This window comes from Pseudoliparis swirei, chromosome 2, assembly GCF_029220125.1.
Source record: "Pseudoliparis swirei isolate HS2019 ecotype Mariana Trench chromosome 2, NWPU_hadal_v1, whole genome shotgun sequence".
NCBI classification, from domain to species: Eukaryota; Metazoa; Chordata; class Actinopteri; order Perciformes; family Liparidae; genus Pseudoliparis; species Pseudoliparis swirei.
In genome coordinates, this window is record NC_079389.1 from 3,462,458 (window position 1) to 3,489,112 (window position 26,655).

The 26,655-nt window shown below is 41.7% G+C and overlaps 1 protein-coding gene across 3 annotated transcripts in view; it reads right to left on the reverse strand.

The window, feature by feature from the left end:
- fgf14 (fibroblast growth factor 14) overlaps positions 1-26,655 on the reverse strand; it is a 138,231-nt gene that overhangs the window by 12,449 nt on the left and 99,127 nt on the right. For all 3 annotated transcript variants that reach the window (XM_056430158.1, XM_056430176.1, XM_056430167.1), the window contains exon 3: positions 26,136-26,239. In XM_056430158.1, the coding sequence (XP_056286133.1) occupies positions 26,136-26,239 (104 nt within the window). The remainder of the gene's footprint in view (positions 1-26,135; positions 26,240-26,655) is intronic.

A 26,655-nucleotide genomic window follows, 5' to 3' on the forward strand; every position in this document is an offset into this window, starting at 1 on the left:
GGTGTCCACACTTTCTCCAGCAAACAGGAATGTTATCGCTATAATGAGATGTCTGAGATGGTGTAATGAAGTATCTTATACAATTTTTCCAGTTAAACTCTCGCCAGCTCATTGAACTGGTACATTTCCATTGATACCCCCATATTAATGTCCATTCTTCCTCAGAAATATCTATCCCAGATTCCTTTTCCCATTTTACTTTAATGTATGCTGTTGAATGAGTTTTAAGCTCTAGAAAGCATTTATATATGGCTGATATTGCCCCTTTATTGCAATTTGACTTGTATGCTCTTTTAAACAGTTCTATGAGACTGGAGTTTACCTCTGTTACCTTTTTAACATTTTCATTGACAAAATGCCGCAACTGTAGGTATCTAAAGAAGTCCTGTTTCTCTAAAAGATAATTTTCTTTAATCATTTCAAAACTAAGCAGTTTGTTTCCCTTCATAATATTGCATAAAGCTGTTATTCCATTAGCTCTCCATTTTTTGAATCTGGTGTCCATTTTATTTGGTGTGAAGTCAGTCATATCCACACCATTTAAGGCACAGTAGATCTCCTTCAAGTTTGTATTCTCTAATGATATTCTTCCACACTTTAAGGGTCAATTTGACCCATGGATTATCAGAACTGTTTATGTAGTGTTGCATTTTAGAGTCAGCTATGATTGCTTGTATTGGAATGGGAAATATTTTTCTTCAATGTCTTTCCACTGTGCATCATATGAAGGATTGCACCAGCATATTATAGCTCTTGTCTGGGCGGCATAGTAGTATTCCTTGAGGGATGGCAGACCCCATCCTCCTGCTCCTTTACTAACTGCAGTGTTTTAAGGCGAACCCTTGGTCTCTTGCCTTGCCACACATATCTCGACAACATTTTGTCCCATTCATTAAGCTGGCCCTGAGAAACTTCTATTGGTAGGGTTTGAAATAGATATAACAATCTGGGTAATATGTTCATTTTAATAGATTGTATTCTTGAGCTGAAACTAAAGAATGGTACGAGGTTCCATCTTGTGATATCTTCTATGATTTTTTTTGTTTATAGGTGAGTAGTTATATTCTGATAGTTTTGACAGATCTTTTGGAATATTTATGCCTAGGTACTTAAGGGATTTTGCTTGCCATGACCATGGGTATTTGCTTTCCATTTCTGATGTTGGATTATAGTTATACGATAGTACTTGGGTTTTACCCACATTAACCTTATATCCTGATAATTGCCCATATTTCTCAAGTGCCAGCATCAGCTGGGGCAAAGAGTGTGTTGGCTGGCTAAGATAAACTAGTACATCATCTGCGTAGCAAGCTAGCTTATGCTCTCTTTCTGCCAGTTGAATGCCTCTTATTTCTCTGTTTTGTCTTAAATATTGGGCTAGTGGTTCAAGGAAAAGTGCAAATAATATTGGTGACCATGCAGCCCTGTCTTGTACCCCTTTCCAGGGTAAACCTATTTGATAAATAACCATTGACCTTGACCCTTGCAGTAGGAGTATTGTATAATGATTGTAAGGTTTTAATAATCCTGGCATGAAAACCAAATCTATGAAGAGTTCTGTAAAGAAAATCCCAATTGACGGAGTCAAATGCCTTCTCAACATCTATACTAATTACTATTGCTTCCAATTTGTTTTTGCTATATGATTAATAATATGTAACGTCCTTCGGATATTGTCTTGTGTTTGACGTTGGTGTATGAAACCTGTCTGATCGTTGTGGATCAATTTAGTCATAAACTTTTCAAGTCTTCTGGCCATAATAGAAGTGAACATCTTATAATCTACATTTAAAACAGATATTGGTCTGTAAGACGCACACTCCGTTTTATCCTTGCCTTCCTTTGGAATGGCAGAAATAATGGCCTCCTTCCAACTAGGAGGTGTTTGGGCCTTTTCCAGGACCCAGTTTAGTGTAGGAAGTATGATAGGAATCAAGTCATTTTTAAACTCCTTGTACCACTCAGCTGTAAAACCATCGGAACCTGGAGCCGTACCTACTTTAAGTCTGCTAATTGCTGCTTGCAGTTCACTTTCTGTTATCTCAGCGATTAGCTCTTGGTTTTGCTCTTCATTAAGAGTGGGTAATTTCAGGGTGTTCAAGAAAGTATCAATCTGGGCTATGTCTCCTCCTGGGACTCTTGTATACAATTTTTTGTAAAATGCTTCAAATGCTTCATGAATCTCACTTAGTTTGTTTTGGATCTCCTTTGTCCTAGGGTGTCGTATTTTATGAACTGTATTTTCAGCTAGTTTTTTCTTCAGTTTCCATGCCAGTATTTTCATTGATTTTGGGCCACTTTCATAATGTCTCTGTTTCAGATACATGAGGTTTCTTTTAATGTCTTGTGTGGTTAAACTTCTAATTTCATTTCTGGTTTTCTCGATTTCCTGAAACGTATTTCCATCTGAACTGGCCTTATGTTTTGTTTCTAAATTCTTCAATTTTTGTTGTAGCTCCTCTAGAGCCTTTTTTCTTTGTCTTTTCTTATGTGAGGCTATTGCTATAATTTTTCCTCTTAAAACCGCTTTCATAGTATCCCACAATATAAGAGGTGAGACCTCATCATTATCATTAAATTCTAGGAAGACACTCATTTCTTTTCTAATATCTTGTTTGAAACCAGGGTCATTGAGAAGGCCAGAGTTTAGTTTCCATATAGTATTTCGGGGTGGTAGGTCAAGGTCAACCGTTAGATAAATAGGCGCATGGTCACTCAAATCAATTGTCCCAATATCACATGAATGTATTTTATCTCTATCCCTCCCAAATGTTATAAAATAATCTATTCTTGTGTAAATGGAGTGAGGAGCGGAGTAGTGGGTGTAATCTCTTCTTTGTGGGTATAGTTCTCTCCATATATCAATAAGTCCCACATCCTTGAAAAGTATGTTGACTTTTCTATGTAGAGATTTTGCTTCATATGTTTTCCCACTTGAAGAATCAAGTTGTGGTTGAAGATGGATATTAAGATCCCCTCCACATATTAGTAGGCCTTCTGTTTTTGTTATTATGATATCAATTATCTTTTGAAAAAATCCCATATCACTTCCCGGAGGTGCATAGATATTGAGTAAAGTTATTATATTTCCATCTATATTTCCCTTTACTAAAACATACCTACCCTCCTTATCTTTGATTTCCGATATCTTTTCAAAATTGACCTGTTTAGAAATGAGAATGGCTACTCCTCTCCTATGTCCTAGCTTATATGATGAGAAAAACAAGTTAGTAAAGCCCATTCTCTTCAGTTTTTCGTGCTCCTTATCATTTAAGTGGGTTTCTTGTAAATATACCACATGTGCCCTCTCCTTCTTCATTTTAGATATAATTTTAGACCGTTTGATTGGATTTAACAGCCCGTTAACATTGTAAGAAATTATTTTAATCTTGTCACTAGCCATAGATTAAGTCTATGCATCTTTATGCTTAAACATATTTCAAATGATTTACTCCCTGAAGAAAGAACAATCAAGAACATTTTCACACAATAGAACAAAAAACACAATAACATAGATTCCAAGGCTGAGGTCCTGAAATGACCCTTAACTAAGCTAGAAGAAACGTCTAGCTTGGGAGGAAAGCCTCTCCTTTTCCTAGGTAGAGGGCCTCCGCTGAAATGTCCCAAAAGGGGGAGAAAAGAAAAGAGAAAAATCTTTGTCTATCATTGCAAAGGCTAACTTAAGGACTGGTTCCTCCATTATACTTTATATTTTTACATTTGTCAGGGAAGGGAATATACTTGTGTTTAGATAGCGAATTATTATTATAATAATTTTTTTGTTGGTACATTTACCACCATTTCACAGCGTTTTCCGTCCATTCACGGGTCCTCCCTCCGGCTCTCGTTATGTGTCCTCCCGTCGCCGTCCTGGGGCTTCCGCTCTCTCCCATGCAGTGCGGGACAGCTGCGCGGCTAAATCCTCCTTCGGTCCAGCCCTGAACACGTTGATGGGAAGTCCTCTGTTCTTCATATCTGTCGTCGCTTCCTCTGCTGACTGGTAGAGCCGTGTCCCGTTCTCGTAGTGCACTCGCAGTTTGGCTGGGAATGGAGTCTGGAAGCGAATACTGTTGTGTTTCAAAACTCGTTTAGCCTCGGAGTATTCCTTGCGCTTCTGTAGAACTGCTGGGGGGTAATCCTGGTCAAAATATATCTGCCTCGTATTGTTCATAAACACTTTTTCTTCCCCCATGCTTTCCGTAGGATTTCTTCTTTAGTCTTGTATCTCAGGAATCGAATCACTATTGACCGTGGCTTGTCTACTCCGGTAGGTTTCGGAGCAAGTGCCCTGTGCGCTCTCTCAATGTCAATGTCCGTTGTTTGGTATTTCAGTTTATCGCGCAGGAGCTTTTCCACGAACTCCACCATTGATGCCCCTCTGCGTCTTCTGGTACATTGAACATTCGGATATTTTTCCGTCTGGACCTACCTTCTAGGTCCAGCAGTTTATTCTCGAGCTGGGTCACTTCTTTTATCAGTTTTGTTACCACTTGCTCCATATTCTGGGTGCGGTCTTCTACCTCTCCAACACGATTCTCCACTTCTTTAACTTTTTGGTCAACTTTAGTGAGTTCAGATTTGATGTCGTTCAGTTGTTTATTCATATCTTGACGAAAATCCCGGATCTCCTCTAACACTTTAGCCAGGCTAGCTGCTATGACTTGGTTTGCGCTAGCATCTCCATGAGGTGGGCTAGAATTTTCTCGGTCAACTGTTTGCTGTTCCGTACCTTTTTTTCCCGTTGTTTCCCTTGTTCTTGATTTCGGCCCCGACATTTTGACCGTGTATAAGTGAAAAATATTATTATTTGAGTATTTTTGGGGCGAAATATATTGATTCTTGGAGGAGCTGTGTTCTCAAGCAGCCATTCGCTGTGATGACGTCACCGGAACCCAACTTTAACCCTTTCAAAGTGTTTTCAGTTCACGAGAGTTAATTGTTACTCTTGGGTCGCCTAAATACGTCTTAGTCAGCGCTGGGTCACACTTAGCTCCTCCCTCTCGTCATTTCTAGTTCTAAAAAGACAAGACGAAGACGGCCTGAAGCGGTGGTCCGTAGACAAACGAGTGATCCCACAATCAGTGTATGGACTTGTCTTGACGTGGATTTAACAAAGGTCACCAGGTGACATCGTGCTGCGGCCCACAGGGTCTCTGACGTCATCATCGTGATGAAGGTTGACTGTTTGGTACTTTTGCCGCTGAAATAATTACATTTAGTTTTTCTACATGACTTGCTGGGTGGGTTTCGATGGGTTGTGAAGGCGCGGTGATAAACAGTAAACAAGCACCGGCCTCAACGCACACAGAGGGGACGGCGCTCACAGGACGGGTCATCGGGGTCATTTGGAGTAGTCACACAACGAGGAAACACACTTCTTAAGTGTTTGGAGGAAAACATTGAAGAAGATCGTGGAGCCTGCCGGAGGAACAATGAACGTGTTGCTAGTACTCAATAAATACAAAGAAACACAAAACACACACACCAAGCACCGCCACACACACCTCGACCAATGCACGGCTTCTCAGTGTGTGTGTGAGAGTGTGTCTGTGCGTCTGTGTGCTTGTGAGTCTGTGTGTGTGTGTGTGTGTGAGTTTGTGTGCCTGTGTCAGTGTGTGTAAGTCTGTTTGTGTGTCTGTGTGTGAGTGTGTCAGTGTGTGTGTCTGTGTGTGTGAGTGTGTCTGTGGTTGTATCTGTGTGTTTATGTGTCTGTGTGTGTTCGTCTGTGTGTTTGTGTGTGAGAGTGTGTCTGTGAGTGTGTGTGTGTGTGTCAGTGTATGTAAGTGTGTCTGTGTGTGAATGTGTCAGTGTATGTGTCTGCGTGTGTGAGTGTGTCTGTGTGTGTATTTATGTGTCTGTATGTGTTCGTCTGTATGTGTGTGTGTGTGTCTGTGTGTGTGTGAGTGTGTCTGTGGTTGTATCTGTGTGTTAATGTGTCTGTGTGTGTTCATCTGTGTGTTTGTGTGTGTGTGTGAGTGTGTGTGTGAATGTGTCAGTGTATGTGCCTGCGTGTGGGAGTGTGTCTGTGTGTGTATTTGTGTGTTTATGTGTCTGTATGTGTGTGTGTGTCTGTGTGTGTGTGAGAGTGAGTGTGTGTGTGTGTGTCTGTGTGTGCATCCACTGCTGTTGATCTGTAAATTGGTGCCAGATTGGTGTCGAGGCGTCAGCATTTCTTTCTACATTGACTGGTCATTTCTTGTCAAGCCAGCAGCAGTCAGCTGACAGGGATACGGCAAACATGTCACACACACACACACACACACACACACACACACACACACACACACACACACACACACACACACACACACACACACACACACACACACACACACACACACACACACACACACACACACACACACACACACACACACACACACACACACACACACACACACACACACACACACACACACACACACACACACACACACACACATTGAAGTGAAAACCCCTGCAAGTCCAAGAGGTGTTTCTCTGTCTGTTTGTGTTGTTTACACCCTCATGAACAGTGTGCCAGTTATTTCTAAAAGAGGAAGTGCACGTCCGCGTAGATTCACTCGGCGGTGACTCTCTCTCTCTCTCTCTCTCTCTCTCTCTCTCTTTCTCTCTTGCTACTTTGCACTTTAACGTATTCCTCAACTCGGCCCTGAACTCCAGCAAACACTCATTTTTGTGAATAGTTTGCAGCGTGTGAGAAAAGAAATGACTGTTGATTTTTGTATTCTTTTATTTGTGTGTGTTGTTCTTCTCACTCATCTTAGTTCTGGATTGTAAATGTTCTCCCCCTTTAGATTACAATCCAATAGCCTCTCATCATCCCTAACAATATAATCCCCGGGCACTAGGACCTTGGGGAGGCTGCTGCGCTGGCTGTCTCACTCTGCCAAGTAACGTCTCTCAGAGACAGCCGGGGTTACAGCCAATGAGGTGAACTGAAGGTAAATGATTCACAGAGTGAACTTGTAAATCCAGGTATTTACAGAATGTGTCAGATTGTTACCTGTTTACATTTATCTTTACAGTTTCTAACAAAATAGCTAGCTATTTAATTAGTTAGAAACTGTCTCCAGTGAGCGAGAGTGTGAACGAGCGGATTCGAAATACAAGAAATGACTATCGACATCTCTCTATTGTTTGCATTAATAGATATTATTAGAATATTTTTTTCTCCATTTGACAATTAACTAGTCCATCTTTATCTCAGTGATAGAGTCCAAATGAGCATAAAATATCATTATGAGCCTAAAACTCTGTCTCTTGTGTTCTCATAGACTGAATGAAGCAAAACTACAGAGAAAACCACTTTCTAATTAAACAGATCTATGAACTGTCGGAAACAATGGATATGAAACAATGGATATGAAACAATGGATATCCGGGGACCCCCCAAAAAATTGCACGAACATGCCACCACATGCCGCTCCCCTTGGGGCTTAGCCCCCCTTTCTTTGGATCCTACAAACGCCCCTGGTTCTTGGTAAAGGTGGAATCGAGGCCCCGCTCCGGGTCCTTCGGTAACGTCTCACAGCCGAGGAAACCAACCGAGGGTCGTAAAGACTTTCACCAAGACGTTGTTGAGATTAAAAGGTGAAGGCTGACTTTTTTATTGCCATTAAGATACACGAAAAGTATTGTCTGCGTATCCAAACACAATAAGTGACATCTCCCTACATCATGATCATGGGTCGTCAATCCTGGAAAACAACCGCCCGGTGCCCTCAATGCCCGGCTGTGAAAAAGGTGCAAGCTGTCAAATCGGGCCAGAATATTATTTCAAAACATTCAAATCAAACAGATGTGATTATAAAATCACTTGTTTCACTCGAGTGGACGTCAGCCCCGGAGTTCTGGTTCTCCGGCGGATGAGAAAAGGTTCTGGCCAGCACTCTGATGACTTGTGATGCTGGAGTTGGTGCTGACTGGATTAAAGTAGCTGCAGATGCTAACAGGGCGTCTGCTTACTATCATTTGTTCATCTTTATATCACTTCTTTTTTTCTTTAAATGGGTACGAAAATTACAACTAATTTGTAATTGTAAAGCTAAAACAACCGTGGGCATGTTCCTTTGATGCAAAGCTCCAAAGACCACTCCCAGGACCATCACCATATGATATTTGACATGGCCTTATTGTCAGATTAAGTGCTCTACATAAATCAAACCCGACAGATTACAGCTGACTCTCTTTCTGAGAGGCTTGTCAGTGATGGACGGTCAGATTATGAAATAGCCACTCTCGTTATTAGCTACAGCGGAGGAAGTGCAGGGCGCAATCTGGACGTGAGACCATTACATAAGCAGGCGTAGCTATAACTGCTGTCATAATGAACGGTTAGCCGGGTCATACCATGTCATTTCCACCACGTGTGTGTGTGTGTGATGGAGGGAGCTACATGAAGACAGACGTTTGAACTCCATTATGGTGGAACAGCTGAAGCTAAAATAAATCTGTGATTTCTTCAAAGTGCCCGGTTTAATATATAATAGGATTGAGAGGATTTGGTTGCACAGAGTCCTGCTCTCCCCTCGGGTATCTCTGACAGCGTGACGGCAGAGGGGCCATTTCACAGCGTCCCTCCCTCCTGATGGCAGTTGACAGGCAGCCAGAGCTCTCGGCCCGAGTGTCTGCGCATGAGATGAGGACGGCCGAGGATTCCCCGACAGTCTGCCTCTCTCTCGGAGGATAACACGCGGCGTGGCTGCAGCTTCAGGGCTGAGCGACTCAACCAGCCGGCCAGAAAGGAACCGCGCACACGACCTGCCTGCCAATCGGCTGCTAGATTTGATTTGGGTAAAACACGTGGACGCCGTCGGCACTTGGCTACCTGACTAAAAGCTGTCTTTATTGCCTCAAGCTCTTATGCATTAGTCCATATCATCTGTCTTATGAAGCCTGGGGAAGAATACTAATGAGTGCCTGTCTGCAACATCATCTCAGGACTACGGCTGTAAAGTGTGCCATGTATCACACGGAGAAGCTCCTGAAGGTCGACTGTTTGAAAAGCGGCGGTGTCAGCGTTTCTTCACGGATTATATTTTTCATACAATTGAATCAATGTTGTGGAGACTGACTGGTAAATGTCAACTTCCTTTTAAGAAAGCTCTGGCAAACGTTTTAACAAGAGCTAATACTGTTCTCCATATGTATCCAGTTCGGCCCATGCGTTGGCTCTTATAGATAAAGTGTTTTCAAAATATGTATTTTTAAGAAACAAAGATAATATTCTTGCTTATCGCAGCCCTCTGGCAGGATATTTTCATACTCTGTGCGTTGCTATAACATAAAGGTAATGCACTGTAATTTGTACACATCCCTAAAACTCTACTCATAAAGACAATCAGCGTAATCGTGAACCACACTGTAAAATGTAATAGTAAAGTTTACTTTAAAAAATTAGTGAGCTTTACTCATGCTTTTGCTTTGTTGACCTTTACTTTTTAGAAAACTTAGTAACTTTTTGGTAGTAAGTTATTAAAATTTATTATCTCAAGTAGAAAGTACTTTAAAAAAAGGAGTGAGGTTGGACTCGAAAACTCGGGCGGACGGCAGCACTGCCTCGAATTCATACGCAGTCGCACCACTGGCGTTCTTTGGCGCGGCGGATTGAGCGCAGGCGAAGGCACAGTACTGAGTTACTTTTAAAGTAAGGTAAGTTTCATATCAAAATTTGCGCCCCATAACATTCCCTAACATCCGTCGTCGTCATATATGTATTGTTCATGTCTATATGTACGAGTTGAATCTAAACATAAGTAGTTAATAATAATAAACCGTCAAAAACAAAAAAAAGTGTCAAACAAACATACATTAACAAAATCTTGGCGTCTGTGCGTCGTATAGTGCACGTGCCTTTTTAACGCAACACTGAGTTAGTCAGACAAAACGCTGGGTTGAATGTGAATGTAACGAGGAATAAATCAAACCATGAACGAAACGATGGATAACCAACCACAATTCGGATGGAGAACTTCTCGCCACAATTTTTTATTGGTTCAACGCTTTTAATTTATTCTATACATCATTTTTATTATTTTACAATACAATGATTGAATTATTTGATAAGCTCCTCCCTAACCTCCCTACAGACTTCAATCTATCTATCTATCTTTACAGACAATATACATTCTCAAATCTATCTATTGTCTTTATCTTCCATAATAGCCTGGGTTTTATTTTTCTTATGCATCTAACATTTTTGACTATTTGTTGTTGTTTGAATTGTTTGACTTTGTTTGTTGCTTTTTTAAACCCGTGTTGCTTTTGTAAGTATTTTGGTTTTTCTTCTACCCTGCAATGAATTGCGGCATATTGCTTTTTACAGCTACGCATGATAACACATGCTGATGAGGTGCTCGATGAGATGATTCAATCACAGGACTACTAAGCACTGAGTTCTCTGATGAAGGTAGCAATTTGATGAGTGTGTCACCTGTTGGTAAAATCTAGTTTATCAATCTTTCCTGTTGGTACTGATTCTCTTGTCACTTGTCTGTCCAATATCCTCTTCCGTTAATTTCTGGCTGAATTTCTCTTCAGAGTTCTTCAAAAATCTCGACAAATACAGAGTTCTTCAAAAGAGAAGTTTCAATCCAGACATCTGCAAAGAATCACTCCTCTTTTCCATCAAGAGTGTCAGACCTGGGGTAAGTTTCTCAAATAAAGTTTTTTGTGTAGTTGGTTAATAAAGTATTTCTTTATACTGCTTTAAACATTGTCTGTTATTAAAATGTTGTTAGTGTGTCAGATGTGTGTGTTTTAATGTTTGCAGATTGTCATTGTTGAATTGTATGTTTATAAGTCCATTTTAGACTGGGAGGTGAACCTTGAATAGACACATGAACCTTCATCCTTGATTTAGTCAAGACAAGATAGTATCCACACTTTTTAAGATACAATTTATCTCATGTGTCATTGGCTATTCCTTTGCCATTATACTTTCCTGTTCAATTCATTATTTTCTTTTTTTAACATCATATCCCCAGTTGGGGCCCTTGTTGTCGGATTCATTTTTTTTCTCCTAGTCTTTTATCCTGACTCAAAATCTCGGGGCCAAACTCCCAAATCATATCACACCTAAATTCACAACTAAAAAATAAAAAAAACCAAATTATTAAAAATCATAAAAAAAAAAAATTACAATATACCACCTGCAATGGCTCATGTATGTATAAATAAGTTTTCATCTTTGTTGGTTTTGGTTTTCAATGCTCTTCTCATACACATTATTCAAAACTTTTGTGCATGATGCAGGTGTGGCTGCTGGGGCCACAGGAGTAAGAGTTCTCATCATACAGGCCAGGCAGGATGGTGCAATGTGGATGGTGTGCACGTATTGCAGATGTGTTGAACGTTATAGTAAACGTAGCAGCATGTTTATTGAAAGTATGACTTTAGGATGGCATGATGGAAACAGCACTTTCTTTTACTACAGGTTTGATTGTGGGAGTTGTTGTGACCACCCACATGAAACTTGAATGGGCCCCTGTCATTTGGCTCATCGACCTGTCCATTGTTGTGATATCATTTGTATATCATTTATTTTATTCTTGTATTTCTATTCTTTATCATTGCTCATTTTACATTCACCTATTATTGTTGTTCCATTCATGTATCATCCTCTTTTTCAAATATTTTGATAATTCATAAATAATCCATCGATGTTATTGTTCTATTAGTTCTTTAATTTGATCAGTGAAATTTGACTTTTTGCCTGCTCTTTTGTCTTTAGGACTCTGATGACCTTTACCATTGGTCCATGTGTGTGTGATGCCTGCAGAAGCCTGACATGTACTTGTGACTTGGACAACTCCCACATTTGGACGCCATGTTTTGGGATGACTGTGGTAATCTTCCGTGTCCCACCACGGTGACCTTCCTCCACCCTAATTTGCCATGAATTTGGAGTGTGAAACTGGACCTGGGAGTCACCTTCCTCTTGCCTTCGCTACTGGAATTTATTCATAGGATAATGAAAGACCCTGAAAAATCAAACCTCTGTGAAACAGAAAATAGATGTGCAGTAACTTCAAGAGTGACCTCAACTTCCAGGCAAAACTCATTTTTGAATTCATCTAGTTTCTTGTTTTAGCAAATGATGTCAAGCCACTGTTTCTGTAGTTAAAAATACTATGCAGCATAGAACTTCACTAATCTGGCAAACATGTTTTTTTTTTTTTAACAATGTCAGCGTTTAAGCACGTTGTTTCTATTTAAAACATAATTTTTGTTGTTTTAGTTGTTCATATTGTTTTCCATGCTTAAATCACTTTTTTCATTTTAACAACATGTTTTTTCATTTTATGTAAGTTGTCTTCCTTCATATTTTCTTCCACGTAATTTTTTTTTTATTTTTGAGTTTATTTGACTTTTTTCTTACCTGTTTCCTTTATTACTTTAACCTTCTTTTCATTTTCTTACAAATTTTTTTAAAGTTTTTTATTTTGTTCTTTTTTTAAATAACTAAAATTATTACAGTCTTATTATTTTCTTTGTGACTTTTAAAGTTAACTATTTTTTAATTAAGTGTTTTCTTAGATATGTTTAATTAATGTAAGTTGTCTCATTTACTCAGTAAAGTCAAAGCTACTTAACTTTAAAATTATAAGTTACCTTTAATTTAATTTTTGCAGTTACATTGAGCTTGAAAAATTGAGTTTATTTTTGTTTAACTTCTTTTATTTTGTGGAGCTTATTACTTTTTTACAATTTTCATACAAACTTTTTTAATCCTAGTACTTTAATTTACACTTTACAGCAAAATTTCCTTTTTTTTAGTACTCCGTTTTTATCATTTTTTGAACTTAAAACTATTTTATACTTAAAATTACTGATGTACAACTTTTTTATATTAAAAGAAGACTGCAGGAAGCAAAGAGAACGACAAACTTCAGGGTGGATGGGCGGGACTAAAAAACACGTGACTTTCACCCAGGAGTCCCATGTGGAATCAGAAGTCAGCCTTCATGAGTTTGTCCCGTTACTTCGCGAAGTCGCCCCAATTCCAAAGAGTTAATTTAAGGCAAACCAACATATTTCCCTAAACCTAAGTAGTTTCCTGTGAAGCTGGAGCTTTATTTTGAAAGGTTTGTTTCACAAATGTTGCTCGACTTTACGAAGAGAAGGCCGGAAAACGGTTAATAACTTTGTGCAAGACGTCCTACATTGTATGAGGAACAATCCAGGAGCTGAAAGCCGCAGCATGTGCCGATGTTTCATGGTCCAGACGTGTAGAAGAATAAATACAAAAAGAGTTGCGTGTGTTCATGAGTGTGTGCATGAGTTTTTTCTCCCGAGAGCCGTACGAGCCTCCTCTTCCTCCTTTTCCTCCGCGTGAGCGTGGGCGCATCACACAACAATGACTTCTGACCCGCCGGCCTCCGCAGCCAAGCTGTGGAGTAAGTACCGCAACCGCACGATCACACGCGACACACACGGGTCAGAGGTCGCTGCGGTGCGGCGGGCTGTGCATCGCTGTTGCACTTCTGGCCCACGTTACACATCGTGCGTATAACCAGGATACGCAACTCTCCTCCCCTCTGGTGAAGTTATTGTTTGTGAGTATAGACGACGTATCGCGTGCACCAGAACACTTTCCCGCCCTCCCTCCGTAGCTGCTGCGTCGGATTAACTCGGAGCTAAGATAATGAATGTTCATGATGTACTGCCTGTCTGTAAGCGCTCCCGCTGTATTGATCTGTTCAACTCCAGGGGTGACGCTCGATAGGACGTTACCCTCGTTTCACAGGCTGGAAAAAAGGGAAAAAAGGGACGAGGGATTCTTGTGGAGGAGGAGAGAGGACTGTGGCTATTACACCTGCAGGCAGGCCATTGAAGACTTCTTTGTCGCAGCAAAAGCTCTGCCATCTTAAAGCTGCGTTCACACCAAAAGTGAAACTATTTTTTCGCGCGACCGAATCCCATGAAGAGTCAACGTACAGACGCGTGTGGCTGCGATAGACGCGATATTTTCTCGGGCGGCGCGTTTTGGACGACGCGATGTGGGCGACGCGTTCGCAGCGGCGCAATTTTCGCCCCGAGTTGAAATATTTCAACTTTGAGGCGGTCATCTCGCAATTCGGGCCAATCGGCTCTTGAGTTCAGCTCTCGTAGCTGGAGGCGGAAGTCTTTCAGACGTAACAGTAACTTCATCGGTGAAAGTGACCGAGCTGAGTGAGCCTACGGGTGATGTCATGTATAAATAAATATATATATATATATATAAATATATATATGATATTAATGTCATGAACCCAAACACGTTAGTGTGTGAGACGTCCACAACAAATATAAAGCAGAACTAGTGGTTAGTTATTCTGGTGGATGAAGGAGATGATAACGGTCTTTACGGAGACGAGACACGGAGATAAGCCCCGCCCCTTGCGGAGCGTCTCGACGCTTATGGTGGGAACACGGTGAACGGTCGAGCGAGCAAACTCACGCGTTTAGGGCGACGCGAAAAATAGTTTCGCTTTTGGTGTGAATGCACCTTTACACACACACACACACACACTCCGATCCAGCTTCAGAGAGCAGCTTGAATAGACACAAAAGACGGTTTGAAGTCTGCTGTAACAGCCATAACTCTTCACAATTTCTTTTTATGAATCTTCCTCAGAGCCAAATTGTGTCACGGAATAGGCAATGCAAGATAAATATTGCACATAGGCTCTTTAGACTCGTCCACTGAACATTTGACTGTGACCCGAAGTTGCTGACAGAAGAGAGGAGACATCACAGAAGTATTTCTATTGAAAAATACATTCATTCTTTCTTAAAGAAGCAGATTGGATAAACAGATTTCCAGTTGGATTTTTTGTTCTCATGCATTCAAAGTTGTGGCCCAGAATGAGTCACATCATTCACCAGAACCCCTTGACAGGTTAATCACAAGGATGGCACGAGAGGAAAGATTACGGGATCCTCAAAAGGGATTTTAATTGAATCGAAGGAGAACGTGAACGTCTGTCCCAATTTTGATGACAATCCGGCCCGAGATTGAGGGATTTAGACACAGAATCTGAATATTGGTGGTGGCGGTGGTGGAGCTTTCTCTTGGAACATCTGGAGAGGAATTGGTTCAAATACAGCTGCTAGATGTCTGAGTTAAAGATTTCACGCGTTCGTGGTACGGGAAACCTCGGAGGATCAGTAATGAGGGTTCCCCCTCTGGGCACCGTGGTACCAAACATCATGGCGACCGTGAGATGTTTAAGTCTGGAAACACGCTGCTAGTATAGCATCGCGGTTGTGGTTGCAAGAGGTCGGGAAGTTTATGATCGGATATTTACATGTCTATCAGTGACGACACAGAATGTTAACGTATACGGGTTATATGAAAATACGTATCTGAGTGTGGTTTGAGACACAACAATTGATTGGAAACCTCCCACAAGGATGAAGCTCAACAATGCACATAGTGGATATTGGTAGATGTTGATATATACAGTATATAAACTAAAACGGGCACTCGGTAGAGCGCATACCTTCGCATATCACAAGATTGGGCATTGAATTATGAACATGTTGGCATTAGTTGCATGCCAATTGGATAGAAATTGGGCGTGCTATGGTAAAAAGAAGATGACCTTTTCGTGACATTGACCTTGACCTTTGACCCGATCGATCCCAAAATCTAATCAAATGGTCCCCGGATAATAACCACTCATCCCAACAAATTTCATGTGATTGAAGAATATTTGACCTTTTCATGACCTTGACTTTGACCTTTGACCCGATCGATCCCACAATCGAATCAAATGGTCCCCGGATAATAACCAATCATCCCACCAAATTACATGCAATTCGGTTTAATACTTTTTGAGTTATGCGAGTAACACACATACAAATAAATAAATAAATACACGGCAATCAAAACATAACCTTCCGCATTTTCAATGCGACGGTAACAATGTGTGAAGGTGTGGGGTAACTAGCCTGTTCTCATTCACAGGCCGCCCAGCTTGGGTTTTTGAACTTCGCCATATTGTTTTTTCTTGTGCAACTAGTGACCATATTTGGACAGTTGAGGGGGGAAGTAGAGACGGCGTAAACAGCTCCCGTCGAGGTCGAGGATGGTGTTCGTACCACCATGAGAGTGTGTGTCGTCATGTGTGGGAGGGTTGAGATAGAGGACAGAACTCAAGCATCAGATACAAATCAATTCTAGAAAGTTTTTGCAATTTTATACAGACTGAGTACGTCCCTGAAAGAGCTCAGGACTGATTATCAGACGGATAGCGAGCGTTCCGGAGGACCACTCGCTGCCCTCATCCCTCTGCTGCTCATTTGCACATTGCACTGCTCGTGAGGCAACACAAATGTGTCCTTTGTATCTGCATGGTGCTCGACACTCACACACTGGGAAACCAATTAGGCAACAACGAGGGTCATTAGTACAGTGAAGAGGCCAGAAGCGTGTTGGCTGGGATTCATGGAGAAATGATAATGACGCCATCTTTATTCCTGCACACTAACATAATCCTCCGAGGGTCTCGGAGAGGAGGAGGATCGGAATGCCCCGCTCTGTGAGCCTCCTCTTGGCAGCCGGTATCGAAGCTCTACAAAAGGGCCCGCTCATGTTGTAACTCTGGAATGATTCATCTGGTCACATGACATCTATTCTTCTGTCTATCCTGGAGAGGGATCCTCCTCTGTTGCTCTCCTGAAGGGTTCTTCCCTTTTTTCTTACCAATGAAAGGGTTTTTTCTATTTTTTTAGAGTTTTTCCTGATCCGATGTGAGGTCAAAGGTCAGTGATGTCGTATGTGTACAGACTGTAAAGCCCTCTGAGGCACATTTGTAATTATCGATATTGGCCGATACAAAATAATCTGAATTGAATTGATGTCTGTCTATCGCATTCGCGAGAGTGTGACGGATGTGAGGTCAACGTGACCTTGACCTTTGACCTCCAGATTATAACCGGTTTGTTCCAAATATGAGGAAATTGCCTCAAAGTGCTTCTGAGATATCGAGTCCAGAATAAAATCTATTTTACATTGGAACGTTTCCATCACTCAGTGTAGAGATCGTGAGGCGGGTCGAGGTTTCAACAGTACGATCATTGGGAGGAAACCACAGCCATCGGAGAGCTCCCTTATGGGAAGTCCTAAAGAGTGTCTGTTAACAGGCAATCAAATGAAAAGAGATATTTAAATAATGTCCTTTCATTTAATATTGTACAGAATATTCAAATATTTCTGCTTTGCTTCCTGTAACGATGAGAAGTTTATTAATCACTAATCCCGTGTGTGATTCCAAAAGGTTGTTGGTCAAAATGTTGACTGCTTCTAGCAGAAGGAACAACTGACAACTGGGTGCAAGACGCAGTGGTTGTGCAACACTGATTATATTGCCAAACACAACCCCCCCTCCCCTCCCCCCCCCCCCCAACTCTTCTTCTTCCAACCAGTCGATGCGGTATTTGTATTCTCTCCAGTCTCTCCCATTACCTGCACATAGTTTATAGCCACAGTACAGTATCTCTGCGGCATCCATACCATGCCGACCAACTACTGCTTTGCGTTTTGTTTTTTGGGCCGCTCCATTACAATAGAGACGTACGGATTATCCCAGATGGATGAGGGAGATTTAGCGTAAGCTCTAGCCGACGGATCGATAGTTGGCTGATGGCCTCAGTGGTAGAAAGTCAGACGACGCTGGGAGGAGAAATACAGCTGCAACATGCTTCTATGAAGATATAGATAAATTACTTCAGGGACACAGGAGAAAAAAAGGATTTCTGGGAAGCTCAAAGATGCCTGCGCAGGTTCTCTGAGGAGCCAGCATGCACACTGTTATCAATGTGTCACGGAGTAAAGGACATTGTGTAACATTGAGGTGGGGCCAAGACAAAAGCAAAGCACGAAGCTGGAGTAAAGATGTAAAGCTCTTCTAAAACCTTCGATAGAATGGCTGGTTGTGCGTTTCTTTGGCTCTCCGTGTATCTTCTGCTCACAGACATGTGGCTCTGTTCCACATGCCACATGTTAAAGTTGATTAAGTCTGTTGTTAGACACATGTTTCAAGGAGACAGGACAGGACAACCCACTAAGTGGTCCATTTTGTGAACTTTGACCCTTGCTAACGCGTGTCTATGAGACTACAGGAATGTTGGTTTCATCCGTTTGGTCCGTTTCATCCGTTTCTTAGCTTTTTACTTTAGCCGATTATATTCACCCTTCAAAAATCATTGTGAAGATTACCTTGCTGAACAAAAGTGAAAGTATCATAAACTTGTTATACAGAGCTTATTTTCTGCAATCATCCAAAATGCCATGGATAAAAATGACAGTGCGATGCTTACTTTGTAGGTTGGCCTATAAAAGCTTTTTATCCCATTAAAATGCTACGACACACTGTTCCTTAGGGATTTGAGATTTTGGGAAAGGTCTTGCTTTTTAAGGGAGCTCTTATACAATCCAAGCAGCAAGTAGGGATTTTTTTCCCGAAGGCACTAATTGAATATCATCATTAAATTTAATGGTAACGTTCTGGACTAACAGTGCTTAGAGACTCTAACTGACGCAGCCCGGGCCAGTTAGTCATTGTGTTGCAATGCAGTGTACCATAACTACTAGTCATGATATCTGGTGATGTGGATTCTGTAGACGGCATTGCCCTGGCATCCAACACCACTGTAAAGAATCTTGGCGTTATCTTTGATCGGGACTTGTCCTTTAACTCCCACGTAAAGCAAATCTCAAGGACTGCATTCTTTCATCTACGTAATATTTCAAAAATCAGGCACATCTTGTCTCAAAAAGATGCAGAAAAATTGGTTCACGTACTTCGAGACTGGATTACTGCAACTCCTTATTAGCAGGCTGCTCTAACGAATCTCTTAGGTCCTCCAGTTGATCCAGAATGCTGCAGCTCGTGTTCTCACTAAAACTAAGAAAAGAGATCACATCACTCCTGCACTAGCTGCTCTGCACTGGCTCCCAGTAAAATCAAGAATCACTTTTAAAATTCTTCTCTTAACCTACAAAGCCTTGATTGGTGATGCACCATCATATCTTAAGGAGCTTGTCGTACCATATTGCCCACTAGAGAGCTACGCTCACTAAATGCGGACTACTTGTAGTTCCTAGAGTCTTAAAAAGTAGAATGGGAGCCAGAGCCTTTAGTTATCAAGCTCCTCTTTTATGGAACCAGCTTCCAATTTCAGTCCGGGAGGCAGACACAGTCACCTCGCTTAAGAGTAGACTTAAGACCTTCCTCTTTGACAGAGCTTATAGTTAGGGCTGAATCAGGTTTGCCCTGGTCCAGCCCTTGATATGCTGCTATAGGTTTATAGCTGCCGGGGACGTTTTAGGATGCACTGAGTACCTATCTCCTCTTTTTTCTCTCCTTATGATGAATTTTCATCTCTCAATCACACGCTACTAACTCTGCTTTCTCCCGAAGTCCTTTTGACTTTACGTCTCATGGGGTCATCGGACCCTATGAGACGGCATAGATCCTATCTGCCTGATGGATCATCTGGGTCGTGGAATTCCTGCTCATGACTACGCCACTGCCCTGTTGAGACTCCGCCCACTGTTGAGACTCCGCCCACTCCTCCTCCCCACCGCCATCTGCCTGATAGATCGTGGAGGTCTCCATCGTGGAATATGCCTACTATGAACTATTCATACACTCTGTCATATTCATTGAATGTATTTTAACTCTAAATCTGTCCTTCTGTACACATTACATCTATTGCATCTGTCCATCCTAGGAGAGGGATCCTCCTCTGTTGCTCTCCTGCAGGTTTCTTCCCTTTTTTTCCCCCCTGAAGGGTTATTTGGGAGTTTTTCCTGGTCCGATGTGAGGTTTTGGGGCAGGGATGTCTATGTGTACAGATTGTAAAGCACTCAGAGACAAATTTGTAATTTGTGAAATTGGGCTATACAAATAAACTGAATTGAATTGAATTGAATTGATAACCAGTTATTCAGAAAACAGCTGCACTTGCCGACTCTTAATCGCCTCAAATAAACAGGGGAATAACAGAGTGATTGAGGAGCGTCGGGAGATGTGACATGAATGGACCTTACGCTTTTGACCTGGAAAGAGATTGAGGTTGTGCATTTATGAGTTATTGCTCTGAGATGCATAATGCCCACAGGTGGCAAACACAATGTGGGGGGCTCCCTGTTTTATGGACGGGCGATGCAAAACTCGTCCTTCAACTCACTGACGGGATTCTGGCAGATAGCAATATTCAGGCAAATAGCAATATTCTGGCAAATAGCAATAATTTGGCAAATAGCACTATTCTGGCAAATAGCAATATTTTGGTAAATAGCAATATTCTGGCAAATAGCAATATTTTGGAAAACAGCAATATTCTGGCAAATAGCAATATTTTGGAAAATAGCAATATTCTGGCAAATAGCAATAATTTGGCAAATAGCACTATTCTGGCAAATAGCAATATTTTGGAAAATAGCAATATTCTGGCAAATAGCACTATTCTGGCAAATAGCAATATTTTGGAAAATAGCAATATTCTGGCAAATAGCAATAATTTGGCAAATAGCACTATTCTGGCAAATAGCAATATTTTAGAAAATAGCAATATTCTTGCAAATAGCAATATTCTGGCAAATAGCAATAATCTGGCAAATAGCTTCTGGCAAATAGCAATATTCTGGCAAATAGCAATATTCTGGCAAATAGCAATATTCTGGCAAATAGCAATATTTTGGAAAATAGCAATATTCTGGCAAATAGCAATACTCTCCACATGTGTGCTTTTCAACCTGTAAGATGTGTTCTAACATGCCAGGAGAGTCCATCCATTAGACAGCCATTACAAACCAGTGGTATTACATGGCTGAAAGGCCGGTCTGTCTATTCCTAGCTCCCGTTGCCCTGACCAACAGTTCACCGGTTCAGCTCCAACCTCGTTGTTCATGAATGCATGAAGCTGCTCTCCCTCCAGCCCTTCCTGATTGCATTAAAGGCAAGAGAGGAGCCCCCCTTTGGAAATAATGAGGTTCCCCCTCCACCTCGGCTCCGGGCTCAACACTTCCCCCTCAGAGGCAAAATCATCGGAGTAATTCAAATAGTGGGATTGTTCTCTGTGGGGTTGTGGAAATATAATGCCGGGCACGCCCTGTCTGCTTCTTCTGTTAGATGACTGTTTTATGTCAGTTCGTGAAATTGTTGAAGCGGTTCAAGACACAAACAGGATCGTTTCAGAGGCGTTGTTTACCGACCCCATCTCATGACATTATTAGGCATTTTAAGCGTTCCGCGTGTCATTCATAAACTTATGCCACGACATTATCCGCGGTTATGTTCAGGAACAAAACTACAGTGACGGACACGTTTAGCCTCAGGCAACAAAACCACAAAGTTAGGTTCATAAATGTTCATGTTTGGGTATAAACTAAGTACCAAGAGCACGCAAAATACACACAGAAACAACTGACAGGAAAACATCATTAACGTAGGGTCATTTTAATTCACGGCAATAAAGACAGTTTGAATAGTGAATTGCTCTCCCTGTCACAACTGTTGCTGCAAATGTTTCTTTCTTCTTTTTCCATCACATATGTTTCATGTAATTCTTAAAAAATGACTATCAGTGTTTCCTGCAACCTTAAGCTGCGTTCACACCGAAAGCGCTGTGAATAATCGCATTACTCGCGTGAGTTTACTCGCTTGACTTTTTGTGGCTTTTTGCATCACTCGCTTCGTTGGAAACAGTTATCATTTCCTTCATTCACCACAAAAGAACTAACCACTAATTCTGCTTTATACTTGTTGAGGACATCCCACAAACGTCGGAACATCTAACGCTCTCGTGTTTGGGTTCATAACATTAATATCATATATCTACATATATATATAGATACATAGATATATAAATATATATGATGTATATTTATATATATATATATAATATATTTATATATATATAGATATATAATGTGTATGCATACTGTATATATATATATATATATATATTCGTAACATCACCCGTAGGCTCACACAGCTCGGTGACTTTCCCCGACTACGTTTGAATGACTCCTGCTTCCAGCGCCATTAGAGCAGCAGTTAGCTTCACCTCAATGCTGATTGGCTTTCGCACCTCACCGTTCTTCTTTACATTGCATCTACTCGCGCGGAAAAATTCCCAACGCTTTTTCGCACCCTTCGGTGTGTATGTAATTCACGTCTGAATGCCACAGGCTCCAATTGTATTCAAAGACCGTGGGACGCTCCCGGCGCTCAATACCTGCGTATCCTTCCATCACGCATCCACCAAACTGTGATCCACGTCACTTTTATTTGTGGCACGTTTGAAATCGACACCAATTAAAACACGTTCACACGAAACCATCTGTTGGGCAATAACGCTGCGGTAGTTTAAACACACACGTGTGCTCATACACGCTTGAGAAGAAGTATCACAATTCTGTTGATGTATATTTATGCTCTCCGTATGTTTGCAAAAAAAGAAGCATGTTCCGACACCATCTTGGATAATGGCCATTATTACCTTCTTGTTGGTTTTTTGCCATGTTTAAAATGCGCAGGAAGTAGAGAAGCCAGATCCGGCTTTGGTAGCGGCGACGATATGTCAATCAAAGTAAGCCCGCCCTAAAGCAGACCTTTATGATCTGTTTGACTCTAAATGGACCATCATTTACTAAATGAGCATCATGCTGTAAGACTTGAAACTAGAGATCGAGATCATAAACTCAGGTTTACAATGTCTGAGGGAATAAATCGAGAGAGAAGTAGAGTCATTTATATAGACTTCTACACAATCTGACTTCTTTCTGCTACCAGGGGTGGGAGGATGAATACAGATTTAAGGAGCCGGGGGGACTCAAAAGGACTCTTTGTTACCTCCAACTCCTGAATCAGCCTCTCGTTTCTATTCTCCCCCACACACACCTCTGTCGTGCGGTTTCTTTTCTACACCGAAGCAAACCGTGAGGAAGCCCTCACATTGAGCTCCTTGGAGATTCCATACATTCGGAATTGGGCGCCACAGGAAAAGAGATGCCCTCGCCTCCTCAGTGCTCATACCGCTGATGACAAAGCCTCCGCCGCAACAAGTAAATCTGAAGCCGCCACGCTGCTCAAGATTGGTCCTCTCAAGGATTTCATTTCAGGAAGAAAGAAAAAGGACCACTTAAGTGATGAGGCAAGTCTATTTGACAATCATGAAAAGGTAGCACTACGCTAAGTGCAGACTCCTGACAAAGAGAGCCTGTGGCGGGAGACGCTGAGTGAAGGGAGGGAATGGAGAGCGAGCTCTAAAGAAAACCAGCCACCCATGAAATGCCCAACCTTTACACGTGAGAGATGGGAGGAGACGGTGTACGCAGGAGAGGAATCAGCACCAGGGGGTTGCATCTCTGCCACAGTCATTTCACCATTTGCAACAACACGACACAATCCAACACGTCTTGGTTTCCTTTGTATAGATTTAAATTCTCCGTCCCCACAGAATATCTTTTGTAATCTTTCATCTTGTTTCAATGTGTCTGCGTTTTTGTGCAAAAATGCTTCCGGAGACTACGGCGAGTCGTGTTTCCGCTGCTACAACAAGCCGGGAGAAGAACTCCTCTCCCTTTATTACATTTCAGGAGGATCGGCCGGGAGGAGGAATTAGCTGGGAGTTCGTTGGCTCGGCTACAAAAGGAGCCGATTAAAAGAAAAGGGGTGAGATGATTGAACTCCCCTTTCTTCCCCTGCGTGTCCTTTGTGCCGGGCCGCACGGTCACGTTGATGCTATCTCTGTCATCTGAGCCGCGCTCACACAAAAGGACATGATGCAGACCGGAGGCCTTGAATGGAGCTTTCTGTCTCAATTCCTATAAGTTTCTTTCTGAGACGAAGAGGTGGCTCAAAAGCAGAGCGTCACTCGGTATCCACGCCCGTCATCGCAGTCAAAGCCTTAGAAATGCATTATGGTGAAAGAATAACAAATGACGAGTGCATTTCTATTTAATAAAAAGGACTTCGGGGAAAGGTGTTTTTTTTACTGTGCACTCCACCAACTCTAAAGCAACATCAACTTCTCCATTAATGTAACCTTCAAAGTAGTTTCGAGGAAAATGCGAATGCACTGCGACCAGATACCTCTAATGGGTACTGTCAGATGGTCGCTTGGAGGAGCAGAGTGATAACGGCTCGACCTTTCTGCTTACAGAGGAGCACGGACGAGGCATGAAGATGGGGGAGGAGGACGAAGAGAACCGTACACGGCTGCCATTACCGGAGCAATTCACACGCCAAGGAGCAAAAAGAGACCTTTGAGTGGGCGGCCGGATAGTCGAGACCTGATCAGAGCCGCCATTAGCACACAAATACGCTGCAAATGGAGCGGCGTGAAGAGAGGAGCACAACGAGGCCCACTTCACAGCACTTCTGCTCGTGCTAAACATGTCCAGCAGACATCATGAGTTAAAACACTGTGTGATAAGGGTCCTTGAAGTAACGTAATCACAGTTACACATTCCTGCTGTGGAAAAAAAAGGGGGCTTATGGTGAGCTCCAATGCCAATTAGCTGCAGATTTATGAGATATCACTAGTTTTCACAGCAACATCTGTCGAAATCATCGGTGATCAACCTCCAGGAGTCGAAAAACACTTCGGAATTAGTAAAATGTCTCAAAAAATCCTAAGAGCATAGAGCAAGCAGACAACGTGCGTGGACGAAGAGCGATCGCAAGTTTAATCTGACTAACGGTATGAGAGGAGTTTCGCATCATATTAATGCTTTATTCACCGTTTCGTTCATTCTAAATGACGTCTTTTCGCCTTTGCTTTTACTATCTTGTACATAAAGTTAAGTCGTATTGCTTAAAGTGTCTGCAGCTATGAGAAGCTGACGTGTTTGAAGCTTTATATTCCCCCGTATGTGCAAATCATGCAAATGATGTGTGTGATGCAGTTCACCCCCTGTAAAATACATTAATTCATAATCCCTAGTGTGCTATTTCTTTCCCACATCCAGGAGATTCTCGGTCAATTTCCTCCATTAAGCACTAGAGAGTTCCTCTGGAATGCCGGAGCGTCGTAGGGTAGGAACACCCTAATGAAGGGAGGATGAGATGCTCTGAGGATTAAGGACGTGAGGGACGAGGAGATGCCTCCATGTTCTGCACCGTCGACTGATTTGAATGACCGGGAGAGGACAGAGTGGAGACCAAGACATCGACGCCTTGTGAGTGTACTTTCGTAATATAATGCAGATTTAAGAGAGAGAGTCATATCTGTTTCCCCTAAATTATGTCACAGGATGGATGTATTATTTTTTTAGGGGGTTTTCATATGGAATGAAAACTCTAGAGGGCATTTAACCTGATGATTTGAAATCTGTATGCATGAATCTCTGCTCAATGGGATCCCTGACCTTCAGCGAAATGCAATGACGCTGTCGCAAATAGGGAAAAATATTTATGACGTTCAGGACCCCCTGATTGGAAACAAAGTGTCTTGCTTGCCGAGTGAAATAAAAAAGAATAATGTACACATAAACACACATATCTAGAGTCAAATATCTATGGAAACCACACATAATGCAGGTGTTTGCATACACTACCGTTCAAAAGTTTGGGGTCACTTAGAAATGTCTTTATTTTTCAAAGAAAAGCACTGTTTTTTCAATAAAGATAACATTAATCAAAAATACACACTATACATTGTTAATGTGGTAAATTAATATTCAAGGTGGAAGTGTCTGGTTTCTAATGAAATATCTCCATAGGTGTATAGAGGCCCATTTCCATCAACTATCACTCCAGTGTTCTAATGGTACATTGTGTTTGATAATCGCCTTAGAAGACTAATATCTGATTAGAAAACCGTTGTGCAATTATGTTAGCACAGCTGAAAACAGTTATGCTGGTGATATAAGCTATACAACTGGCCTTCCTTTGAGCTTGAAGTTTGTAGAACAAAATTAATACTTCAAATATTAATCATTATTTCTAACCTTGTCAATGTCTTGACTATATTTTATATTCAATTTTCAATTCATTTGATAAATAAAAGTGAGTTTTCATGGAAGACACGAAATTGTCTGGATGACCCCAAACTTTTGAACGGTAGTGTATATGCAAACATAACAACGTACATTGCCGATATTTCAGATGTATAACAGAATAGAAGCTTACTGATGAGTACACGTGGCCCTCCCCGTTCATGGCGATGTATAAACCGGTCTTCACGGACTGAATGGCGACGACTCTGAGCCCCACAGGAATAAGGTTGAACAAAGCTGGAAGAAAGAAAAGTGGACAGACAAGCCGTTACACGCACGGGTAGCTTCAGCGAACAGCGTTAGCATCGGCAGACCTACAAGCTTGAAGGAACATTAAATACATTGGAAAAATCATCTCGTCATCCGTCATCCACGTGAAAGCTGCCTGCCATCGAAGCCTCACAGAGCGTCGATAACGCGATCGCTAGCTGTTGCATTGGAGCAGGAGCAGCGGGGAACGTGACTAGTTTAGCGAGGGCGACCAGACGTCCTCTTTTTGAGACCTAAAAAATGCGTCCGGCAGGGATTCCAAAAACGTCCGGGATTTTGCTTCGTCGGATATTTGTGTTTCTCTGGGTCTTTCACAAACCCCTTACAAGTTTTGGAAATGGTATCTCCCTTACGTTCCACCTTCTTGCGTGAGCTCTGACGGT